Below are 23,800 nucleotides of genomic sequence, written 5' to 3'. Positions count from 1 at the left end.
ATTTGAACTAATAAATGAGAAAATGCTGACTCTTCGTGGATAAAAAATTAACACGGGTAAGTTATAGTGCACTTTGTACAAACAAAAAAAATGACAAACTCTCCCACATACATTGACAGATGAAACACAATCATTTTATTAAAATCCAAAAATAATAATTGTTAAATGACTGGCTAATGAAGATAGAAGCTCCCTTGGTCAAACGTTTCAATCCCTTCAGACCAAGTGTGTTGTGTCTTAAAACCTGATCTCTTAACTATACTACGATTTCAGCACATCTTTATTAAAACTCAGAGACTTTAAATATATTAAACCCCACTTTTACTTTCCAAGCCCTCTTTGAAACCAAGACTCAAGAAGATTAGCTTTGAGAAAAAGAAAATCATTTCAGGTGTCAAAAGACAGTATGGCTTTCACAAACCCGTCTGGCTGATTCAACAGTTGCTTGTTCTAAAAAATACATTGATACTTGAGGAACTGACACTTTACTAGACCTTGAATGTGACAAAAACAGCATGTACAGAGAAACAGGACTTTCTGTAAAGTTACAAAACTCGAAAAAAGAAAAATGTTTACTGGTATGCGTCATATAAAACGACCAGACTACTTACAGTAATTCATTCAGGATACAATTTTCAGACATTGGAGGGCAACATTTACAACCACAGATACAAAAACAGTCCATTTTCCTTTGCCACATTCACCATGTTCCATATTAGATCTTGATCCACCGCAGTCCAGCCTTTCTTCATCCAAACAGTAATAGTAAGACGATACACACTGAATTTACTGCTATCAGAGGTACTGTGGAACAGGAAGAGAAAACACATTAATACTGAAGTCTGGAACATGTGCAGAAGACATTACATAAAGACAAACATGATTAAAGTCTCTATGAAATCAAAATCTTGTTTCTTTATGGAATGTTTCAGGTTAAATTTTTTGTTTGTTTGTTTTTATAAATTGTTTGTCCGACTGTTTTTACTGCACTTTATTTTATTTTTTATTCTAAACTGTTTTAATTATTTTTGTTTAGATTATTTTAAAGCATAAATATGTGTAAATATGTAAAGCACTTTGAATTACCATCGTGTATGAATAAATAAACTTGACTTGCCTAAATGATTTACTCTATAATTGGATTATTCTATTATTTATTTAATTTATCGATGTGCCTGATAATCTTTAATTCAAATAACATCCCCTCCCTCTTGCAGTGACATCTCTTCTCTCATCTGATGACGCGTTTAGAGGAGAACGTCACACACGATCATGTTCAAGTCTCAAGTGAGTCTCCAGTCGCCGTGCACTAAAACCAAGTAAGTCAAGTCCTGCTAGAGATCAATTTAGGTCACAGTGAGCTGCGCTACCCAGACCGCTTATCAGCAATAATAGACAGCACAGCTCAGAACAGGTTTACTCAATCACGCGACACCATTACTACACAGCGTTGGAAGATCCAGTGAGAAAGCGTTTCTGCAGTATTTATAACATGGCTGCAAGATCTAATGAGAAACATTCAAATTCAGAGCAGAATTTTCTGTTAAAACCATATTCGATCAAACAGCGATGTAGCGGAAACCAGGAGAAACATTGTGCCATGAACGAACAAGTAATAGAAGGCTGGCATATATACTCCCTAATTTATTTTGGATTTTTTTTACTCAGTAATAGTTTATTTTCACACGGGTTGCTTTTGTAATGATTCTTGATAGACACTCCGTAATCTGGAGATGGGAACGTAGTGTAACGTAGAGTCAGTACTGACTCTTCAAGTGAACATACCTCTCATGACAGTCCTGACGGAACGAATAAGGTTCAGAAGTTGTGCTTTAATCCCGGGGTCATCTCCAAATCCTCCAATACTTTGCTCTGCCCCCCAACCAACTGGAAAAAAAAAAATAATAATTTATATTAAACATAATGTTTCTCCAACTAGCTCCCAAATTGCTACTAACATTTCCAATGTATGTGTTTTCCGTACGATTGAGGAAGAAACATTTGCTTTGGGAGAATCTCTCTTTTTTTTATAAACAATTGATTTTAAATGTTTGCTGAAAGATAACTATGCTGTTGAAATTATTGATAATTTAGGCCTATTTGTTTTGCATTGTAGATTCTTTATTCACATTTCTAAACACTTTGCCTAGATTTGAAGTCTTTCACGTGGAAATGTCCCATACTGTAAAATCTCTTAAACAAAGATTTTACAATCTTTACTAAGATTTTCTCCTGTTTTTCGTTTCCTTCTATTCAAAATTCAGTGCTGTACTCGACTTTGCAATAACCAAGACAATCTATTTGATTCAATATCGAATTGATTCGAAATGTGTCAATGTCCAGCCTTAATGGCATTCACTAGTACCTTCAATTTTTTTTTAGAATAATATTAAAGTATGAAATAACACAAATGGGGATTGTGTAGTGCTCGGAACACGTTAAATAGCCATTTAGTTTCGTCAAAATACCAGCTACAAAAAAGCTACAGATTTCATGAGGTGCTGGTCCATTTCAAAACTTATTTATTTCTAATAAGTTAAATATCCATTAAGCGATTCTTGTAAGTTAACTTATAAGTTACACATTTGCAATATATAACACCAGTGAACTGATTTTGTTAAAACAACCAGCAATTCTTTCTGTACAGATTGCATGTCATTCAGGTGAAGAAAACACTAAAGTACAGGGTAACGTTAATTCATGTTAACATTTTCATATTTCTATAGTCAACTGAACATTTAGGAGACGTAAGTTAAACTCCAAGCTAGCAAACCATGGTCTGCAGATAGCAATACACACACAACTATTTACATGACAGACCAAACCTATTGTCATATTTCAGAATGAAACCCATTCAAAAGAACTTACTTTTACTGAGAAACCTCTCTTCGTGCAGAACGGCGATGGCATTAGTGAATAATATCGCTGTTTGAATCAACGCGTACAGTGTGAACGCCATGTTGGCACTGTTGTGCTGACGTAGGAGGACTTGCGTCGCGCAGGATTGCGTCACAAACGCGCCGCTACAAGATTTGATTGACACACAAACATACACTGCTCTAACTTTATGCTACTACTTTAACTTAAATAGTAAATAGTGTGCTGTTCTGAATTTAGCATGTAACTTACTGTGTGCGCCAAGCTATCGCCTCACGTGCTCACTGTATATGGCTGAAACGTATTTTTGATGCATTATAGAATTTTATTTATATCTTATTTTCTGACATCAACATATTATTTTATTATAGCAAACGTTTATAACACTATTATAATATGCAGGAGAGAATACAACCAATAAATGGCCTGCATTATTTGATAATATTTGATAATACATTTAATAACTAAATAATAATTTGACACATCTTATTCGTAACAAGTTATGTAGGTTTAATTCCAAGAAAACACACACACACACACACACACACACACATTATTTATTTAGTTCTAAATTGTATAATAATATTGTAATAAGTTTGTGAATATTCTGATAAAAAAAAAAACAATGGTCAGTCTTTATCATCTTATAGACTTTAATTATCCACATAAATAGTAGAGAAACTACAAGAACATATTTAAATACATTTGCATGAACAGTTAACAATAACATTTTTTAAACTGGTGTTTATGTCAGTGTTGTATTTAAACAGGCAAAACGAGAAAGGTTTGCAGACGTTCAAATCGCTCTCAGACTTCAGCCACAGTACAGAGCAACCGTTCCCTTCACATTAACCTCCGCATATGTACATTTACAGCCTAGAGCTAAGAGAACTGTACAGTGCATGGGGAATAAATAAACTTAAGTTCATAAATAATCAAAGTGGGGTTACTGTACAAGAAATATGTCAAAGGAACTCTAGATCATTGGTAGATGCATGACAGTGTGTCCGTTCACTGATGGCGTTTGGTTTCATCGGAAAGATGGACGTCGCTCAGGTTTATCAATGACAACGTTCAACATCCAGTGAAGAGGTTCCTTTCGTTGTGCTTGATTTGATTTATCCTCAAGAGTGTAAAAAGATGTTGAGAGCAGCTTGATTTTGTTTCAGATGAATTTACCTTAAAAAAAATAACAGTTAAGTTATCATGATAAAGATTTCTGAAAATAATCAAGAAAGTTTAAATGTAAAAATGACAAGCATCCAAAAAGTCAGTGCTATTTGTCATAGGAAATTTACTCAGCTGTGAAATCAGTAATTTATTTTACAGAAAGGCCACACATTATATTTCTCATTCCATCACTATATGGTTTAATAACTTTGATACTTACCATTTAGCTTTTGTTAAGATGCGCCCCGACCTTTTCTTTTCTAATGATGTTTGCATAGGGAATCTACAAATAAACATTATGAAATCAGTTAATACTTGCACATCAGGGAATATATATATATATATATATATATATATATATATATATATATATACTGTATATATACATACATACATAAGTAGATCACATGATAAAGAAGTTTGCTTCATAACATGTTTAAATAAAAATGTGTATAATGTAATACACTACACTGTTCAAAGGTTTGAGGTCAGTAAGATTTTTTAATGTTTCTTGGAAGTCTCTTCTGCTCACCAAGGCTGCATTTATGATCGAAAATACAGTAAAACCAATAATATTTAAAATAGCTGTTTTCTATGTGAATATATCCTGTAATTTATTTCTGTGATCAAAGCTGAATTTTCAGCATCATTCCTCCAGTCTTCGGTGTCACATGATCCTTCAGAAATCATTCTGAAATGCTCAATTATTATCAATTATTATTTGCTGCTTAAATTGTTGTGACACATCCTACTGTATGATAATACTGTGATCGCTTTTTTTAGGATTCTTAGATGAATGAAAAATATTAACGTCGGTTAGGTGACGGTTTAGGGGTAGGTTTAGGTTTCAAACCTAATCCTAGATCAGGGTTTCAAATTTCAATTACGAAAGGGTCATGAATAAATATCTGATGAAATCATGGCAAACAAAGAATGAGAGAAGGGTTTCCATCCTGACTTTTAAACACAGTTTTAACAACTGTACCGTAGAGTCCCATTTGTAGCCGTTCCGATGAAAAAAAGTAGGCTAGAGCTGCAAGATTTTGGATAAATTGAAAGTCATGCTTTTTGTTGTTGTTTAAAAGCGAGATCACGATTCTGAACAGACAACTAAACTAATTTACTAGAGGTTCTGACCAATGTTAATTGCTGCAGACAGTCCATTTAAAAATGTTTAATTAATTAGAATGAACTATTTGGCTCGAATGAAATTATTCAATGACTCACTCTTAAATATTTCACTTGTTTCATAACTGGACGAATCAGTGTTTTTGAAGGAACCTCTTGAATTAATGATTCAATGATAAATACATTATTACTGTAACAGTGACTTGTCGCCACCTACTGGTGTAGCAATGTCATTGATACGATCGTTATTTGAAGCGTCGTTACATTCATAAGGTGATTTACTTGCTTCCATAGACATCAGTGTTTATATCTGAACTATGAACTTTTACACCAGTACTTCTGGGATAATCTGAATTATTGTGAGACATAAATAATAATACTGTTTGGTTGAGAAGGAGTTTGTGAAGCTGTTTCATAGCGACAGCACAAACACAGATCTGATGTTCTTCACACACACACACACACACACACAAAAAAACTTACTGACTCCAAAATTTTGAGAGCGATCACTGAAAAGTTCTTTAGGGAACCTAAAATGGCTCTTTAATGTGAAAACCCCCTACAAAACCTTTACTCTAAAAACTGCTGGGTTGTTTTAACCCAATTTTTGGTCAAATATGGACAAACCCAGCCATTGGGTTACATTTTTAAATGACATATTTAACCCAATGTTTGAGTTTGTCCATATTTGACCCACATTTTTTAGAGTGTACAACAGCAAAAGAAAGCAGAGATCTATTAAATGTCATTATAGTGTTCTGCATTCCCGAAGTTCAGCTTTGAATGTGTCATGTTGTGATCTCTCATATATTACACATGATGACAGATTATGAGACACCAGCTGTCTGCTGGTTATCTTACATTTATTCTTTACTTTTAGCAGAGTTGCTTGTGGGATATTCCAGCCCGTTCTCATCCCAAGGCTTCATATACTGACACTTTTGACCTTTCGTCTACATCCAATGCACATGGCACCCTTTAGCGTCAATGAGACACAGATATATATGGGCCAGAAGGCGCCTCCTAGTGGTCTAACCCTAACCCTACCCCAGACCTAAACCTACCCATTAACCGAAGCGTGTTATATTGACGCTAAAGGGTGCCATGTGCATTGGATGAATACACATAGGATGAGAATGCGTTGGATATTCTTATGATACACAAGTCAATTAATCAGGGGAAATTATGACCTAGCAGAAAACTCCTTACCATCTGTAACTGTTGCACCATTTCTTCCCTGTAAGCCAGTTCTCTCTTCATTTGGTCCTGAAAGTTATCTGTAGAATAGCCAAATATGGACAATTCAAATCAAAGGCATGTTATGATCACCTAAGATTTAATTAAAAAAGTGCTATAAAAAAATGAATGGTATCCGGTCTGGGCTTATTTTCAGATCAACCGATCAGACAGAGCATGTTTCCTGATTTTCACAAGCTAAATCATGATGATGAAGTGAGGACACTTACGGAAAACTGGGAACGGAGAGCTGCCTTTCAGAGCGTGAAACTCCTGCTCCAGTCTCCTCCGTAAGTCTATCTGTTCAAGGAGAACCTTCTGGAGCTCCTCTGAAGGACAGATCACACAGTAAATCGACCACATTATCAACCAGATATATGTATTTCAACTTTTTATTACACTCCATTTTTGACAGAAGACTCACCAAGGTTGCATTTATTTGCTCAGAAATACAGTAAAACAGTTTTCTGGATCAGTTTAAAATACTGTTTTCTATTTGAACATATGTAATAAAATGTCATTTATTCATGTGATCGAAGCTAATTTCCAGCATCATTACTGCAGCCTTCAGTATCACATGATCCTTCAGAAATCATTCTATGATGATTTGATGCTCAAGAAACATTTATTATTATTACCATTATCAATGTCGAAAACAGTTGTGCTGCTTCATGTTTTTGTGGAAACCGTGAAATATATATATATATATATATATATATATATATATATATATATATTCTTTCATGAATAAAAAGTTAAAAATAGTCTTATATAAGTCTTATATACTCTCACTTTTTATCAATTTAATGCAATTTAAAAAATCGTATAAATTCTAAAGTCATATTGCGATACCTTTTTCCATGTTCTCGACGTCCTTCTTGAGCGATACGGGAGAGTTTGTGTCTTGACTTTGGTCTGCTGAGCAGAAAAAAAGAGGAATTTTACAAATCTGTGCAGATTTATGACCTATATTGCAAGCATTCATTCATGTCAGTTGTTATAAAGGACTGATACACATCATGCAGTTCCACCAGCAGCCAGTAGATGTCAGTCTCACAACAGGATATTTCAAACAATCATATTTGACTTAACATAATGCTGTTTTCCTGGGGTGAGGAAATGGTATTCATATATCATGAATATGGTATGAAACATCTGTGACGGCATATTTACTGTAAAGACATAATAATATACAATACATTTCTGACTCCACTGAGTAGGCCATTCAAGAAAGTATCTGATTAGTGCAGCTAAATTAAGTCATTAGAAACGTCCTTGCATTGTGCCAATATCCTGAAATAGGTGAAAAGAGCTGATTTCATTAATGTTACTGCGCTATTGAATCAGGAAATTATTCGAAACACTTTTGATTGGAAACCTTAGGAGTCGGTGCGTTCGCAAGGCATGTGTTTTTGTGTCTATATTGCAAATGGCTTGAATGAAGTGATCCAACACATCGGTATAATCTTCCCCTCATTCCACTCTCTCACTCTCTCTCTCTCACTCTTCTCATTTCCCGTCTTGCCTCCTTAAGCCGAACAAGGCGTTCCTCATTTGGAAAGCGGTCTTGTTCTCGCTCTCCTCCTCTCTCTGTCTCATTTGACAAGCAAATTTGCAGACAGTGCCTGAGGATAACAACCTCGTTTGACAGTCAATTAACCGTGAATAGTCAAAGCCAAGGCAGTTTGCATTATATAAATGGAAAATTAGATTATTTTTCCCCCCTTCCCTCCCAAGAAACAGAACTATCTTTAAGACACTGCCGTTTAGACTCTTTGCGAAATCAGAAGTTCTAATCACGTTTCCCAGCAGCCCCTCGGAGACGTTTAGCAATCAGGCAAAGGTGGTTTCATTTAATTTGTTTCATGTAATTTTTTTCAAATATATTATACGGTATGAGGAGATCATTATCGGCTAGATAATATAAATGTTGGCAGATGTCATAAAACACTTTTAATGTCTTTCTGACAGATAAAAGGCAATAAGCTATGATCTTTCTAATGGAAGATTTTGCCAAGCAAAAGGCAATTATTTCCGTTTGATATTGTTGAAATGGTGATTGTCACCTTCCTGCCGCTGAGCTGATTGTCTTCCTGAACTGTTATGGCTCCCTACAGAACACATTTTCCCCATGACATTGTGGAGAGAGCTGCTCCATTTTAAGAGTATATTCCGTCCCGTATCGTTTTTATATTTAGATTAATCCCAATATCCTCGCAGGGATGGGCCAGCCGTGCTGCGCGTGTTATTTCGCCAACCCTCTTGCTGTAAGTGGCGGATAAAGCGCTGAGATAAAGTGTTGTTCTTACTTGGATTCTCTCGCCAGAATTCGGGGGCGGACGAGGTTTCTGTCTCGGGGATGAAAAAACTGCTTTGCTCTTTGTTGTCGTCTGAAGGAAAATTACAAAAATTAGATATTATGAGGTGAATGCATGGACACGCATGAATCAAAGTTGAAGGCATGGAGGTGGGAAATTCAATTATTTTTGTTAATTATAATTATTTTATACTGATTTTTTTTTATTTAATTATTTGTAGATTATGTTTTTATGTGCATTTAATTTCACAAGAGAAATTATGTCTAAGACTATAATTCATAATGTGTGTGTGTGTGGTCCTGGTAAACCCTATATTATGGGGACAAAGATGGCAATATCTGAATTCCTTGTCCTTGTGGTCCCAACAATTTATAAGCAAAACAGCTTATAAATCATAAGTGATGTTTTCCGAATAAGTTAAAAAAATACAACGTTTTCCTACTGTAAAAAAAGATATGATCAATAGGTTATGGCAACATGTTTTTACATTGCTTTAATTCATCAAAATATATATTTTTTAAGTTCAGTTTTTAGTAAGTTTTTAAGTCAGTTTAATGTAATTTAAGTTGAATTGACTTAAAACATGTAAGTTGGTTGTACTTAAACTTTTAAGTCAGCAACTAGAATATACAGTTTTGTACAATATAAAACTGTGTGTGTGTGTGTGTTGCTATGGTTGTAAACAGTGTAAACTTTAAAAAAGATAATAACAAAATTAAATAAAATTATGCAATGGAAATTCAAATTTCCACTTTCCATTCATTTCTCACCTGAGATGGTTGTTTTGTTTTTGGTTGCATAGGCCGGCAGCCCATCGTCTCTGCTCTTGTGCGCCTGTAATCATAAAACACCACCAGTGTCTGATTAGAACTGATTCATAACACCAGGCCAAAGGTTGAAACATAGACCAACCAAATATATCAGTCAGCCAAAAGCACACAATTGATTAGCCTTGAGAATGACAACGCTGTTATGTTTTATATATGATTCTGATGTTTGTTTGGCTGTGAGGTGCTACTGAGTCTCTCCAGATAAATCAACACGCATATGTGTGTGTGTGTGTGTGTGTGTGTGCGCGCGCGCTGAGGCTAATTGCTAAAGAATTCCCATTTCAGTTTCCGTCGCTCATCCCGATCTGTCTGTTAATGTAGCGTCAAAGGGTTAAAGATTAAAAGGGCTAATAGGCAGAAGTGACAAAGGGGAGCAAACATAATGTCGCCATTAAACAAAACACGACTGGGCTTATTAGGAGGGATCAAAGAGCTCTGAATATTTCATTTCTGCAGGGAACACAGGCTATCAATCTTGTTATGCATACGGACCCTGCCAGCCAATGGCCCGCATTTAAATAATTAGTCAAAGTGCCTGGAGGGAATATTTACATTTCTGTACGCGGTGCTCTCCTCCAACGGGCCGTGAACGGGGCTGGGGACTTTGAGAACGGTGGGCGGACTGACAGGGAGGTCGGATTTGTCCTCTGAGGTCTCGGCGGGAACGCTCAGGAAGGAGGCTTGCTCTTTGGCTGGATCCCCAGAGTTGTTGTTGTCGGGAAGTCCTCGCATGTGCAGGGAGGGCGTCTGCGCTGACCGGCTGCCGAAATCCTCCTGTTCCTCGTCCTGTTTGGTCTCCACATCCACTTCTTGCTCCTCATCGCTTTCCCCGCTGTCGCTTTGGTAGCTGCAGCTGGTCCCGGGGGAAAGGTGCCGATCCGTCCCGAAGTCTTCCAGGCTGCCGTGGAGTTTGGCGATGCTTTCGGCGTCTTTGACCACGGGGCGGAAGGCGGAGTGGTAGCTGGCCTTTCGGGCTTGAAGCGAGGGCGCGTCCAGAAGCTTTAGCCAGCCCTCCGGGGCCGGTCGCAGGTCCGAGGTCACGGGCAGGGAGTCGCTCTCGAACAGCCTGGACTGGGGGTTCGTGTCCAATCCCGAACTGGCATCGGCCTGTTCAGACAGATCCAAAAAGGCTTGTCTGAGAGACGGGCTTTCTGTGAGGGAGGAAAGGGCGTTGGGTTGGGGTTGCAGGTAAGTGGGTACCGGGATGCCCCCGGTTGCCCTCGGGGGCCAGAACATGCAGAAGGGCGGGTAGAAAGTGTCCTTGCGTCCGGGCCAAAGAAGGCCTGAGAGGCCGCTGTTCTTCTGCCCGTTGGTCGCCTCGCTGTCGTCCTTCTTCTGCGGGCACAGACCGAATGCAGGAAAGGTGTATGGACTTGGGAATAGCGATGTAGTTGGGAACTTCTGCAACATCCCGAAACCTTTGCTCGGGACTGGAATGACTGGGTAACTGCGAGGGGCTTTTCGTGGCGAGAGGCTGTTGCTGTCTAAATCATCATCGTCCTCATACCGGCCTCTCTTCTGGGATAACTCCGGAGAGATCATGTGGGGCAGAACCGAGTTCACGGACTTGACCGAACCCATGGGCGAGCAGTGAGAGGAGGGAAGAGCCCTCTTGCGACTCCCTCCGTTGAACATGGCTTTTACATCCTCCCAGGCGAACATCAGGTCGTCCTGTGGCGTTTTGTCTGTCAGTTTGAGGTGCCGACGCCAGGAGTTGAAGTTGGCGGCGTCTGGCTGCGTGTACTTGGCCTCGGGCGTGCGGTGTGAGTGGAAGATGAATTTGTTTGGGGAGAAGTACATATTACAGTAGGAGCACTTGATGCATTTGGCCCGGGAGCTGTTGTAGCGCGCTGGGATGAAACTTCCCCGGCAGCCCCAAGCACATTCATGCATCACGTCGAACGCAAAGTTGTCTGGCAGCTTGGGTGGAGAATTCTCTCCCAGGAAAGACTTGCAAAGTCGTTCTGCCTCGCGTTTGGTGATCATACCACAACGGCGCGAGGAAATGGGCATTGCACCAGCCCGCCGGAGGATCTCGAGTTGGACCGGGGTGCACTGCACGCAGGTGATGCCCAGAGCCACTCGACGGTTGTGGATCTCGTTGTAGCTGTAGTTCTTTAGCAAGGTGTTGGATATCTGAGCCAGGCATAACCGCTCTTGATGGTCAATGACAAGCGAGACAATAGGCACCCCGTAGAGGATGACCGAACCCACTTGGTTGGGCTTGAGGGAGGATCTTGGAGGCGTGAGGGGCTCCTGCTGAAATGAACTCGGTGGGGTGGCCATCACAATGGTGTTCGGTCCTGGCAAAAGAGTCTTTTGCAATCTTTGGAGACCACTGACTGGTGATGTTCGTCTGTAAACATATTTTTAAAGGTTAATTTAGCAATGATTAGAATTAGATGCATTCCAAACCTATACAAAGTATATTGATAAAGAATTTTACTTTGATAATAAAACCAAATTTAGCATAGTTATTAAAGAGAAACCATAATTGTATTTCACTAAACGAAAAAATGAAGAATTAAACAACCTGCAGAATTACTCATAGGCTAAAGCTTTTTTCACATGTCAGACCATTTTTGTAGATCAGAATATGATGCGCTTGAATGAAATAAAAAACTCATTTAAAGAACGAGAGAAAATGATGAAGATGCTGATCAATCGGAAAGTAAATAAAAGCAAAAGATATTTACAACAAATAGGCCTATAAACTAAATCAGTGCGCTAGCTAAATCTGCGCAATTATTAATTGTATCCCTTAAACCACGAATATTTTTTAGCTGTTTCTGTGGTAAAAAATAAATTAATAGCCTAAATAAATTAAAAGCGTGAAATGTTTTAATAGGCTAGCCTACTGTGTAATCATTTTAGGCTACATATTTTTAACATATTTGTTCATATGTTTTATTTAATATTTTGTAATATATTATATTACTGAAATAATATGCGAAAATAAAACAACGCATCAGAATTTACGGAGAGTTTAGATTTCCCCGGTATGTTCTAACAGCCTCAATGTTCCATTCCGACTTTTTCAAACAGAATAGTATAGAACGTCGCTATTTTAGGTTTTGGTAATGTATCATATAATAGCCCAGTATATAGCCCTTATAATCAAAAAAAAAAATCTTAATCATAATAATCATAACAAAATAAAAACATATAAACGCAAGTAGGCTACAAAAATGTCTGTACACCTTTGTGTGCCTCTTTTCAAGCCGAAGACATAGTCATAAATGTCTAAATCTACACAAAAACACACATAATTTTTAGACGTACTCGGAGACGATGAAAAGTTTGTATTTTGCTTACCTCCGCGCGCTGTCGGAGATGTCCAAACCCTACAGAAAACAAATCATCTCGAAGCCTATTCCACATTTAGAAATTCGTTTTCGGAAAATGCAAACGGTCAAGTAGACCGCGATCTTTATAAATACAAGCGCGATAAATGCGCAGTATCACAACAGGCTCCTTTATCGTGTCCGGTAACAGTAATGCAAGTCAAGAGCGAATAAGCGCGCGCCTCACACACCGTGCTCTTATTGCCGGAGCTGCATGTGAGTGATTGGCGTGGCTCTGCCCCTCTGAAGAGCCAATGACGTTTCACTAACTGCCACTCAAACACACTAAAGAGAAGCTCAGACATGAGCCGCAGGGGCCCCGGGTGATGTGCGCGCGCGTGTAGGCCTACATCAAATCGGAATTAGTAGGGGGAAAAACACCCGTGAACCACCCATGTGTAGGCTAATCGGTATAATCGCATGGACAACACCAGAAATGTTTCATAAATATATTGTGTTACTTGTAAAACACGCCTGAAATTAGTCTAACTAAAATATGTTTAGTGCAAACATTTAAATAGGCCAATTTTTGTAATTTTAAAATTAATCACATGTATTTTTCCATAGCTTTTAAAGCTAACGAAAAATGTTAGGTCAAAGTTAATATCCTGATAGGATGATGCCAAATAAATAATTGAATTGTCGACTTTAATTAGGCTAAAATGACGGTCGGTTTTTAGAATATGATGATTAGATATGATTTCCGCGCTTTCTGCACCCACATGGCTTTTGTATAAAATGTATAAAAGCCTTAAAAGTAGCCCAGTCTTGTGATCATTTATGTTTAAGAGCAGTCAGTAGCTTTTGTTAATGTTTTATTATTTCGCTATCAACATCTGCATTGTCACCCACTTAAACTGTCATGCTATATTGAGGCAATTTCCGAGCACTCATAAATCAAGCGAAAGGAACAAATGTCGGCATGTCATTTTTTCATCATTATGAGGGTAATACATGGGCTGTACGCACTGAATCGACCACAACTGAGAATCAAACTAATCGCTTGATGCCGATGACATGTTGACCGACAAACTGTCTCATCAATAACATTTCCATAATAGCAGGTGCACTATTGATCCAAATATGAAAAAATAGCCTATCTTATGTAAAAAGAAAAATGCCGCCATATTTTTAATAAATGTAAAATGTCATTTTCGCTCAAAATTCTTCTCTTCAAAGACTCAAATCTGCAGGGTTTTTATTTTAAATGTCGGCATTACAAATAGAATGGTGATAACATTGCGGCAATTTTGATGAGAATAGTTGGCTTAATTGTGACGTTTTCATTTTGCCACGATAATAGAATTAGTACAAAAGGTCAAGTGTTCTGAAAACCCCAGTCAAATTGACAGGAAAGAGAGGGTCCCATCTGTAGCCCCCTAAACCTCATTTAGAGCCCATCCCACTTGCTTTTGTCTCCCAATATCCAAGAGCACCTCATACGACCTCTCATCCCATTACAGGAATATGAAAAAAATATATATATAGCTACATTATACTTAAAAAAAAAAAAAATGGTAGAATAAGTGTAACTCTCATTAAGTGTTTTTCTTTCACTAAACATTAACTCAAATAATGTTTATGGAAATTTTTTTGGTATTTAAAAAATATATATTTTCATGGTTTGCTGTCACAATTTTTAGATCATTTATGTGGTTCAGGTACATCATATTTTGAGTTTCTGTGGTCTCCCTCATTATATAAACTCATTTTTTTTTAATTCAATGAACTTAAAAATGTAAGGCAACCAGGTAAATTACTTTTTTTAGTTAAACCAACAAATTAATGTATGAATTTATATCAGCTATTGATCAGCGTGTTGCATTTGTATATGTCCATAAGTGAAAAAAGGCGGCTCTATAATTAGAACAGACCAGTTGAAAAGGTTTATAGACTGCCGCTGCATGATGATAATCACCACAACAAGGTTAGCTCTTTAACTGTTCGTGCTGAACAGTTAAACATCCAGGCCTTAGTAAATCACATGTCTGCTTGATGCATTGAACTTCATCTATATGTATGTTAACCCTACTGTGAAATTAATCATGCGTTTAAAAAATTACTTATGTGACCTGTGGGGGTCAATACAGAAGAGAAAAAAAGAGGAAACCTAATAGCTACATGAACAGGACATTTCACACCAAATCCATCATCCAATCCAAATATACCTCAGGCTAACTTGTATTTTTTAAACAAATGAAATGTCGTGACTTTACTTTTAGTTTTCTCTTTTAATGCAACTCGCGGACCTATGTCATGAACAGAAATCCCCACACTGTAGACATATGGCCTACACCGTCATTATAATCCTTATTTAAGGGGTCTATCAGACAATTGCAAGACTACTCCTTCATCTGTGGAGACTTATCAAGCAATGCATTTAAATACAATCTCATCATTGAAAGCATTCATATGTTGATCATCTTGATTGCAGACAAGGAAATGCATGAAATTGTTACTTGGATATATTCAATATGACTTCCAGTAGCCTATAATGGACCGCATATATATCATTACTGTAAGGTAATCAGACTCCTTGCAGGTAAATAGGGTCGATACAGTGTGGAGCCACACAAGAATCTTTATGTAGCTAAGTTATGAAATAATGAATTGCTTATCAAATATACATTTTAGCGTTATAAGCATATTTTTTTCTTTGCTGAATGATGTCAGCCAGATGCATTCGTATGCAGCCAATTGATGGAGATGTGTGAGATGTGCATGTGTGTGTTTTGATTCAAAGTATTGCTCTTTTTTGTGAGAGATTTTGTGCAGTGTGTGTTGGTGCACATTTACCTTACGCAACGCTCGAGGGAATGTGTTTCCTATAGCTTTGAACCTCTTCAGCATCAGTCAATCCCTGAAACGGTCAGAAACATATTTGAGCGTTGAACAGTCATAAATTGTAGCGTTTTTAGTGTCCTTCATGCCTCGCGAGAGTTTGATTGATCGTTTCATTCCTGCTAGTGAAATTATAATAATCATTTGTAAGACTTCTGACCTTCTTTAGGAAAAGAAAAAATATATATATTATACGAAATATTTCTGTTTGAAATCAGCGACACGTGAAATGAAACCACTTTATAAAAGTTTTTTTTTTCTGTCTTAAGCTCCTCCCATTCATTTAATACGAAAGGATATAGGTAAAAATATATGGGCCTAATTCAAATAATAACGATTAAATCATATGTCATCACAGCAGTCTTTTCGAGAAGAAACATTTGTGTTTTAAAAATAGCCTATTTTTCGTTAAAAAAAAATAATAATCCGACAAACATACGCACGATATTAAATTGTAGCATTAGATAATTACATGTTGAGATAGATTAGCTATCTACTAGTAAAATTAAAATATAAAATCAATTGCCGCCTTAAATGTTTAAGTAAAATCAAAGTGATTCGAAAGTTTGAACCTGCGGGGTTTTTTTTTTTTTTTTTTTTTTAAATCCTGCCACTTTATATTGAATTACTATGACGGATATTTATCTAAAACACTAATTAGCCTACGTGTTTTAAAAATTAGGACGGAAATAACAATGTCGAAAAATATATAGGCTAAATAAAAACATTAGGCTACAGTGTAATTACAAAACAATAGGCTACACATCCTTGAACTTTCAGGCAAACATGTTGGTTGGACAAAAAGTTCGACAAACCTGCCTTTTGTTTTAATGCATTTTAAATATCATACAGATGAATTTATCATAATTGACAGATATTTACAAATGCTTCCAAAGCATGATAAAAATAGCCTACACATAAAATAATATCAGGTTATCATATAGACCTTATCCAGAACTGAAATCCACGATGTAGGCCTACGTTTAATATAACAAAGGGATATAAATTAAAAGCAAACGCGACATTATTTTACATTTTACAAACTTCCAACAGCTGACGCTTACCTCGATACAGCGACGTGTCTCGCGCTCGTGTTGCTGACAGCGCGCGCGGATGCTCATCGAGGGGATGCGTCGCGCGCTTCCTGCGTGCGTTTTTGTAAGATATTCCAAGTAAAACCTGTGTAAATGCAGGTCTGACAGTGAACTGATGCTGTTGTGCTCATGTGGTTTATTGAGTCACTCTGAGTCAAATATGTAGGCATGTGCTGTAGTGCACTGCGCTCGTGCAGCTCTGGAGACGAGCGCGAGGAATGCGCTCATTGAACTTCACATCCCAAAGAATCTCGAAGAGGTGGGGCTCTTCCCGGGACCAGGACGTGGATAATGGCATATCATCATTTCGGAAAGTTTTGCAAGGAAAGCGTGTCGACTGTATCTTTTTGACATGGATAATTTGAAATTGAATGCCATTCCACTTTGACAATGAGATCTTTGAGAAAGCTTTTCTTTCTTTATTTTTTTTTACCATGAAGTATTTATAGAAAATAGAAAACGAAGACGTTAACATTTTTTTGTACACTCTCAGGAATTATGAAATTTGAACGTGTGTTTAGTATCATACAGTAGGCTGTATATTTCTGAGACAACTTCTCGGTAGCCTACATGACAAATCAAAGACAAAAATACTGCCATAACAGATATTGATGATAATGAAAGTTGTTCAGGTCAGCTGCCAGTCAACTTCCTTTACTGGGTTATAAATTAGTGTCAGAGTAGAGTAAAATAATCCAAGGACTGTAATTTACACTGTCAGGTGAATCTGATCTCCTTTCTCCCACAATTCTGCAGGACACCCACAGTGAAACTCTTGAGTTTCTGCATGTATAACATATACTTTATTTCAAAAAGTATTCACACTGTAAAAGTTAGACTGTGTAGTTGTTACTGTATACGTTTATATATTTCTTCCTAGAGTGACCTTAAAATGGATTTTTGTTGGTGCAGTCAGAATTAGTTAAATATTCATGTTATATTTTTATGGTATATTTTTATTGTAATATTTTTGACTGGAATAAAATCTGTTCATTTAGATGCTAATATAAATACTATCACGTGTCAAATATGTTTTAAAAGGTAAAACATTGATTGGTACACTTTTATTGTTGCATGGACATGGTACATGTAGTTACTGTAGTAAAAACTATAAATTATGCACAATTACATGCAATTAACCCTAATCCAAACCCTCATCCCAAAACCATTGTTGGCTTCAGTAACCCAGTAACCTGTATGTTTAGTAACCTAGCTGCTTTTAAATTTTAAGTTCATGAGATTGGTTTAATCATCAGAAACTCAAAATATTATGTTAACTGAACCACATAGATTATAAGTTGATTTGACAATATATATATATATATATATATATATATATGATAAAAAAAATCATGAAAGTATTTTTTTTTTACAGTGGCATAGTTAATTATTATTACTCAGTATTTAAATGTATAATTACATTGTAATACTGAAAATAAAGTGTAAAACATTTATGTAGTGTGTCTGAAATAAGGTATATAACTTTAATCTATAGAATTATATTTAAAGCTGTACAATTTCTGAGCTTTCTGAGTTCAAAGTACAAAAAAATCACTAAACAAAAATATTCATAATGTGGCAACACAGAATTAACATATTTTTAGTAAAGTAATATATATATATATATATATATATATATATATATATATATATAGATAGATAGATATATAGATAGATAGATAGATAGATAGATAGATAGATAGATAGATAGATAGATAGATAGATAGATAGATAGATAGATAGATAGATGCCATTGACAGTTGGTTTAATGTAGAGATAATTACCATTCCCTTCCTTTGCATTTATATTAAAAATGACTCAAAATCCCTTATGTCCCTTATCATTATGTCACATCCAGACAGTGAGAAACGGTGCAAAGTTCATGAAGATGGCATGGGTGAATCAGTTAAGCAAAACCATCTAACCTCCACTTCCTTAATTAGGATGTCGGTTGAGAGCCAGGCCTTTTATTGCCTTCATCATTAGCGCTTTACATCAGTGCAGCACAGGCTTTCCTTTAAGGACCTCGTTGACTCATTGATCAACTGGCATCTCTCTCTCTCCAACTCGTTAAGTGCTTGTTTTTTCTCTTCCTCTCATCACTGACTTGTAAAGAGCTTTTAATGTGGCTATTAGAGGGAGTGAACAGGAAGCGTGTTGAAAACGCAGCTCTTCATTATTTATGAGGAGGTTTAATCTGTTGCTTAATCACCATTGTTTGTGCCAAAGTTTGGCGTTAGTTGAGTAATCTGAGCAAACGTGAGACTGACGGATGGCAGCTCCAACAATTGATTGGTCATTTCAGCAATTAGGATATTGACGTAGTAAATAGTTTCTCTGGATGTCAGTTTTGTTCGTTTCAGGGTTATATTTTTGAGTCTTAATTGTTCTCAACATTGACAATAAATGTTTCTTGAGTCTCAAATCAGCATATTAGAATGATTTCTGAAGGATCATGTGACTGATGACTGGAGTAAAACAGTTAAATTGTAATGATATTGTGAGTCTTGGTGAGCAGAAGAGAATTACACTTTTAAATATAAAGCGAACATTTCAATGTTTGCACTGAAATTATTCTGGGATATTATTTGTAAAAAAAAAAAAAAAATGGGTTACGTCAGAATGCCTTTGCTGTCTCGGGTCGTATTAATTGTGTAATCCCCTAATCCGATTTAATCCAGGGAAACATATAGTGGCAAATATGGGACCACACAGATTAGATTGTTTACAGCTCATTGTTAGAAAAACAAATCAAATCGAGCGAAGAGGGAAAACAGGTTTTTTTTCAAAACAGGAATATGATGTAACTGCCCCTCTCCCCGCCTTATTAGAAATGTCATCGACTGATAACTCTGGGAAAGTAAAAAAAGATAAAGAGAAAAACATTCACAATCATGTTAATGCTTTTAACTAATTGTTTTTATACAAACAGTAATACTGACCTACATAATACAGGACAGACAGACAAACAGATGATGGATGACAGACAAACAGATGATGGATGGATGGATGACAGAGACAGATGGATGGATGGATGGATGGATGACATACAGATGATGGATGGATGGATGGATGGATGACAGACAGACAGAGACAGACAGATGATGGATGGATGACAGATGGATGGATGGATGGATGGATGGATGACAGATGATGGATGGATGGATGGATGGATGACAAAGGATGGATGGATAGATGGATGGGTGGATGACAGACAGGCAGACAGATGATGGATGGATGAGAGATGGATGGATGACATACAGATGATGGATGGATGCATGGATGGATGGATGGATGGATGACAGATGATGGATGGATGGATGACAGATGATGGATGGATGATGACAGACAGACACATGATGGATGGATGGATGGATGGATGACAGACACATGATGGATGGATGGATGGATGGATGGATGACAGACAGACAGACAGACAGACAGATGATGGATGGATGGATGGATGGATGACAGACACATGATGGATGGATGGATGACAGACAGACACATGATGGATGGATGGATGGATGGATGGATGGATGGATGACAGACAGACAGACAGACAGACAGACAGACAGATGATGGATGGATGGATGGATGACAGACACATGATGGATGGATGGATGGATGACAGACAGACACATGTTGGATGGATGGATGGATGGATGGATGACAGACAGACAGACAGACAGATGATGGATGGATGGATGGATGGATGACAGACAGACAGACAGACATATGATGGATGGATGGATGGATGGAAGGGTGGATGGGTGGATGACAGACAGATGATGGATTGATGACAGACAGACAGACAGACAGATGATGGATGGATGGATGGATGACTGACAGGCAGACAGACAGATGATAGATGGATGGATGACAGACATCATAGTCTTCAGTGTCACATGATCCTTCAGAAATCATTCTAATATAATGATTTGATGCTCAAGAAACATTTATGATTATTGTTTATATTGAAAACAGCTGTGCTGCGTAATATTTTTTGTGAAAAACATGAGACTGTGGGGTTTGGATTTTTGATGAAAAGAAAGTTGAAAATCTATTGAAATCTATTGTAACATTATAATTGTCTTTACTGTCACTTCTGATCAATTTAACGCATCCTTAAAAATATTAATTTCTTCCAAAAGAAATCCTACCGACACCACACTTTAAAACAGCAGTGTATATTTTTACATTTATTTACAGTATTTTTCAAGCTTAAACACTTTTCAATTCTGTTCTGACATCTACTGTGCCATATCATTAATATTTGTTAGTGAGTCTATGAAATATCAAATAACAGGTTATGTGCGATGTAACACAGTTTTTACATCATCATTAAACACAGATTTAGGTTTAGGTGTGTTATTTAGAGATATATTTCTGATACACATGTAATCTCCTTAATGACAAGGGAATGTGAAAAACAATTCATCTCCTTACATGACAGCAACTTGTTTATGTGAATATCAAAAACAACACAATGTGTTAATGAACGCCATCGCTTTAATCCTCTCGATTACAGCCGATATCTCCGGATGACAGCCGTGGATGAAGCATCATGGGAATTAATGAGTGATATGTTCATACGCTCCTGCTAGCCAGAGACTGTTTTCCGTGTAGTGAGCAGCGGTTCAGGAGTCTGAATCAAATCACATTAAGGGCAGATTAATGTAATGTGTTTGTTATTGTCGCTGTTCACAGCTAATGACAACGGTTATTTAAAAAACAGAGAGATGATTTGATGTTTGCTTTGTCGAAATAATTAGGTGTGCTAATGGTTGTTTGTGTGTGATTATCAAATATTGCACTGTTTTATTGAAAATCTGTATATGATACCTTGTGCAGTTCAAAAAGTGTGTATCTATCTATCTATCTATCTATCTATCTATCTATCTATCTATCTATCTATCTATCTATCTATCTATCTATCTATCTATCTATCTGTCTGTCTGTCTGTCTGTCTGTCTGTCTGTCTGTCTGTCTGTCTGTCTGTCTGTCTGTCTGTCTGTCTGTCTGTCTGTCTATCTATCTATCTATCTATCTATCTATCTGTCTGTCTGTCTGTCTGTCTGTCTGTCTGTCTGTCTGTCTGTCTGTCATCTATCTATCATTCATCTGTTTGTCTCTGTCTGTCTATCTATCTATCTATCTATCCATTCATCCATCTATCTATCATCTGTCTGTATGTCTATCCATCCATCCATCCATCCATCCATCTATAACTATATCACCATCTGTCTGTCTGTCTATCTATCTATCCATCCATCCATCCATCCACCCATCCATCCATCCATCCATCCATCCATCCATCCATCCATCCATCCATCTCACTTCATATATTTTCACATATACTTCCATTTATGTTATGTATGTCTGTCTTTCTGTCTGTCTGTCTATCTATCTCTATCTATCTATCCATCCATCCATCTATCTATCATCTGTCTGTATGTCTATCCATCCATCCATCCATCCATCCATCCATCTCACTTCATATATTTTCACATAATACTTCCATTTATGTTATGTCTGTCTGTCTGTCAATCTATCTATCCATCCATCCATCTATCTATCATCTGTATGTCTATCCATCCATCCATCCATCTATCTATAACTATATCACCATCTGTCTGTCTGTCTATCTATCCATCCATCCATCTATCTATCATCTGTCTGCATGTCCATCCATCCATCCATCCATCCATCCATCCATCCATCCATCCATCCATCCATCCATCCATCCATCTATCTATCATCTGTCTGCATGTCCATCCATCCATCCATCCATCTATAACTATATCACCATCTGTCTGTCTGTCTGTCTGTCTATCTATCTATCCATCCATCCATCCATCCATCCCTCCATCCATGCATCCATCCATCCATCCATCCATCCATCCATCCATCCATCCATCCATCCATCCATCCATCTATCATCTGTCTGTATGTCTATCCATCCATCCACCCATCCATCCATCCATCTCACTTCATATATTTTCACATACTTCCATTTATGTTATGTCTGTGTGTCTGTCTATCTGTCTGTCTATCTATCTATCCATCCATCTATCTATCATCTGTCTGTATGTCTATCCATACATCCATCCATCTATCTAACTATATCACCATCTGTCTGTCTGTGGGTCTGTCTATCTGTCTGTCTATCCATCCATCCATCCATCTATCTATCATCTGTCTGTATGTCTATCCATCCATCCATCCATCCATCCATCCATCCATCCATCCATCCATCCATCTGTCATCCATCCATCCATCCATCCATCTCACTTCATATATTTTCACATATACTTCCATTTATGTTATTTGAGTTTCGACTTATTCTAAAATGTTGATAATTTGTAGATGTGTCAAAACTTTTGAATAGTAGTATATGAAAATAAAATCTTTTTAATTTAAATTTTTGTGAAGTAAACTAAGTACATGCCAAAATATGGGTTGAAGAAGTCCTATTTGCCTTTATGTAAATATGTTATTGTTTTTGTCCATCTCAAAGAATATATTTGTTGCCATGCACACTGCGCGAGAAACTGCTAAACTGACAGCTGCTTTACTTTTTTAAGTGCTTCTGGGCATTTTAATGTCATCACTAGTACTTTTGTTAGCGGCTGACCCCAGTGATTTATCCATACGGATTACTGAACTCCTGCTAAAGAGTGTAAAAGCTCAGTTTATCATTCTTAAGTGAAAGTGTGTTGGAGAAAGGGAAAAAAAAAACATGTTTACACATTAACAGTGAAAAACATATGCGGCACATTAGTGGCCCTCCAGATGTTGCCGTGGTAATCTGATGTCATGTGCTCTGATTGGTCAGAAAGTTGTAATCATGAAGATTTTTCCATAAACTGTTAATAAAAATGCTTTCACTTTGATAGGGAATGACAGGGGTCAGACTTCTTAAAAAGGTTAAAGCGCTTTGGTTTTCAGCGCGAAAATCT

The 23,800-nt window shown here is 37.0% G+C and overlaps 2 protein-coding genes across 3 annotated transcripts; both read right to left on the bottom strand.

Annotated features, from left to right (window-relative positions):
• Positions 1-108: 108 nt before the first annotated feature.
• ier3ip1 (immediate early response 3 interacting protein 1) lies at positions 109-3,029 on the bottom strand. The gene is made up of 3 exons (XM_039677902.2): positions 2,869-3,029; positions 1,786-1,887; positions 109-804 (listed from the first exon to the last, which is right to left on the bottom strand). The coding sequence occupies exons 1-3, from the start codon at positions 2,957-2,959 to the stop codon at positions 749-751; spliced, it is 249 nt and encodes an 82-aa protein (XP_039533836.1). The 5' UTR covers positions 2,960-3,029; the 3' UTR covers positions 109-748.
• Positions 3,030-3,515: 486 nt separating this feature from the next.
• Positions 3,516-13,051, bottom strand: skor2 (SKI family transcriptional corepressor 2). 2 transcript variants are annotated; one of them, XM_039677900.2, is made up of 9 exons: positions 12,875-13,051; positions 10,112-11,915; positions 9,500-9,563; positions 8,721-8,801; positions 7,264-7,329; positions 6,642-6,740; positions 6,385-6,452; positions 4,268-4,330; positions 3,516-4,056 (listed from the first exon to the last, which is right to left on the bottom strand). In XM_039677900.2, the coding sequence occupies exons 2-8, from the start codon at positions 11,843-11,845 to the stop codon at positions 4,271-4,273; spliced, it is 2,172 nt and encodes a 723-aa protein (XP_039533834.1). In that variant the 5' UTR covers positions 11,846-11,915; positions 12,875-13,051; the 3' UTR covers positions 3,516-4,056; positions 4,268-4,270. The 2 variants fall into 2 exon arrangements, with proteins under 2 accessions (XP_039533834.1, XP_088982414.1); XM_089126288.1 differs by having other exon boundaries at positions 7,264-7,326.
• Between the last annotated feature and the right edge of the window lie 10,749 nt (positions 13,052-23,800).

Source organism: Pimephales promelas, chromosome 23 (assembly GCF_988280905.1).
Source record: "Pimephales promelas chromosome 23, fPimPro1.hap1.1, whole genome shotgun sequence".
In the NCBI taxonomy this organism is placed as follows: Eukaryota; Metazoa; Chordata; class Actinopteri; order Cypriniformes; family Leuciscidae; genus Pimephales; species Pimephales promelas.
This window is presented reverse-complemented; position numbering and strand designations above follow the sequence as displayed.

Excerpts from the sequence above, each read along its gene's own strand:
- ier3ip1 (XM_039677902.2), bottom strand. The coding sequence starts at position 2,959 with ATGGCGTTCACACTGTACGCGTTGATTCAAACAGCGATATTATTCACT. Across the intron at positions 1,888-2,868 it reads AGAGAGGTTTCTCAGTAAAA|TTGGTTGGGGGGCAGAGCAA; the intron begins GTAAGTTCTTTT and ends TTTTTTTTCCAG. Across the intron at positions 805-1,785 it reads CGTCAGGACTGTCATGAGAG|TACCTCTGATAGCAGTAAAT; the intron begins GTATGTTCACTT and ends CCTGTTCCACAG.
- skor2 (XM_039677900.2), bottom strand. The coding sequence starts at position 11,845 with ATGGCCACCCCACCGAGTTCATTTCAGCAGGAGCCCCTCACGCCTCCA. Across the intron at positions 9,564-10,111 it reads AGAGCACCGCGTACAGAAAT|GCGCACAAGAGCAGAGACGA; the intron begins GTAAATATTCCC and ends TTATGATTACAG. Across the intron at positions 4,331-6,384 it reads TGGTGCAACAGTTACAGATG|ATTCCCTATGCAAACATCAT; the intron begins GTAAGGAGTTTT and ends GTTTATTTGTAG.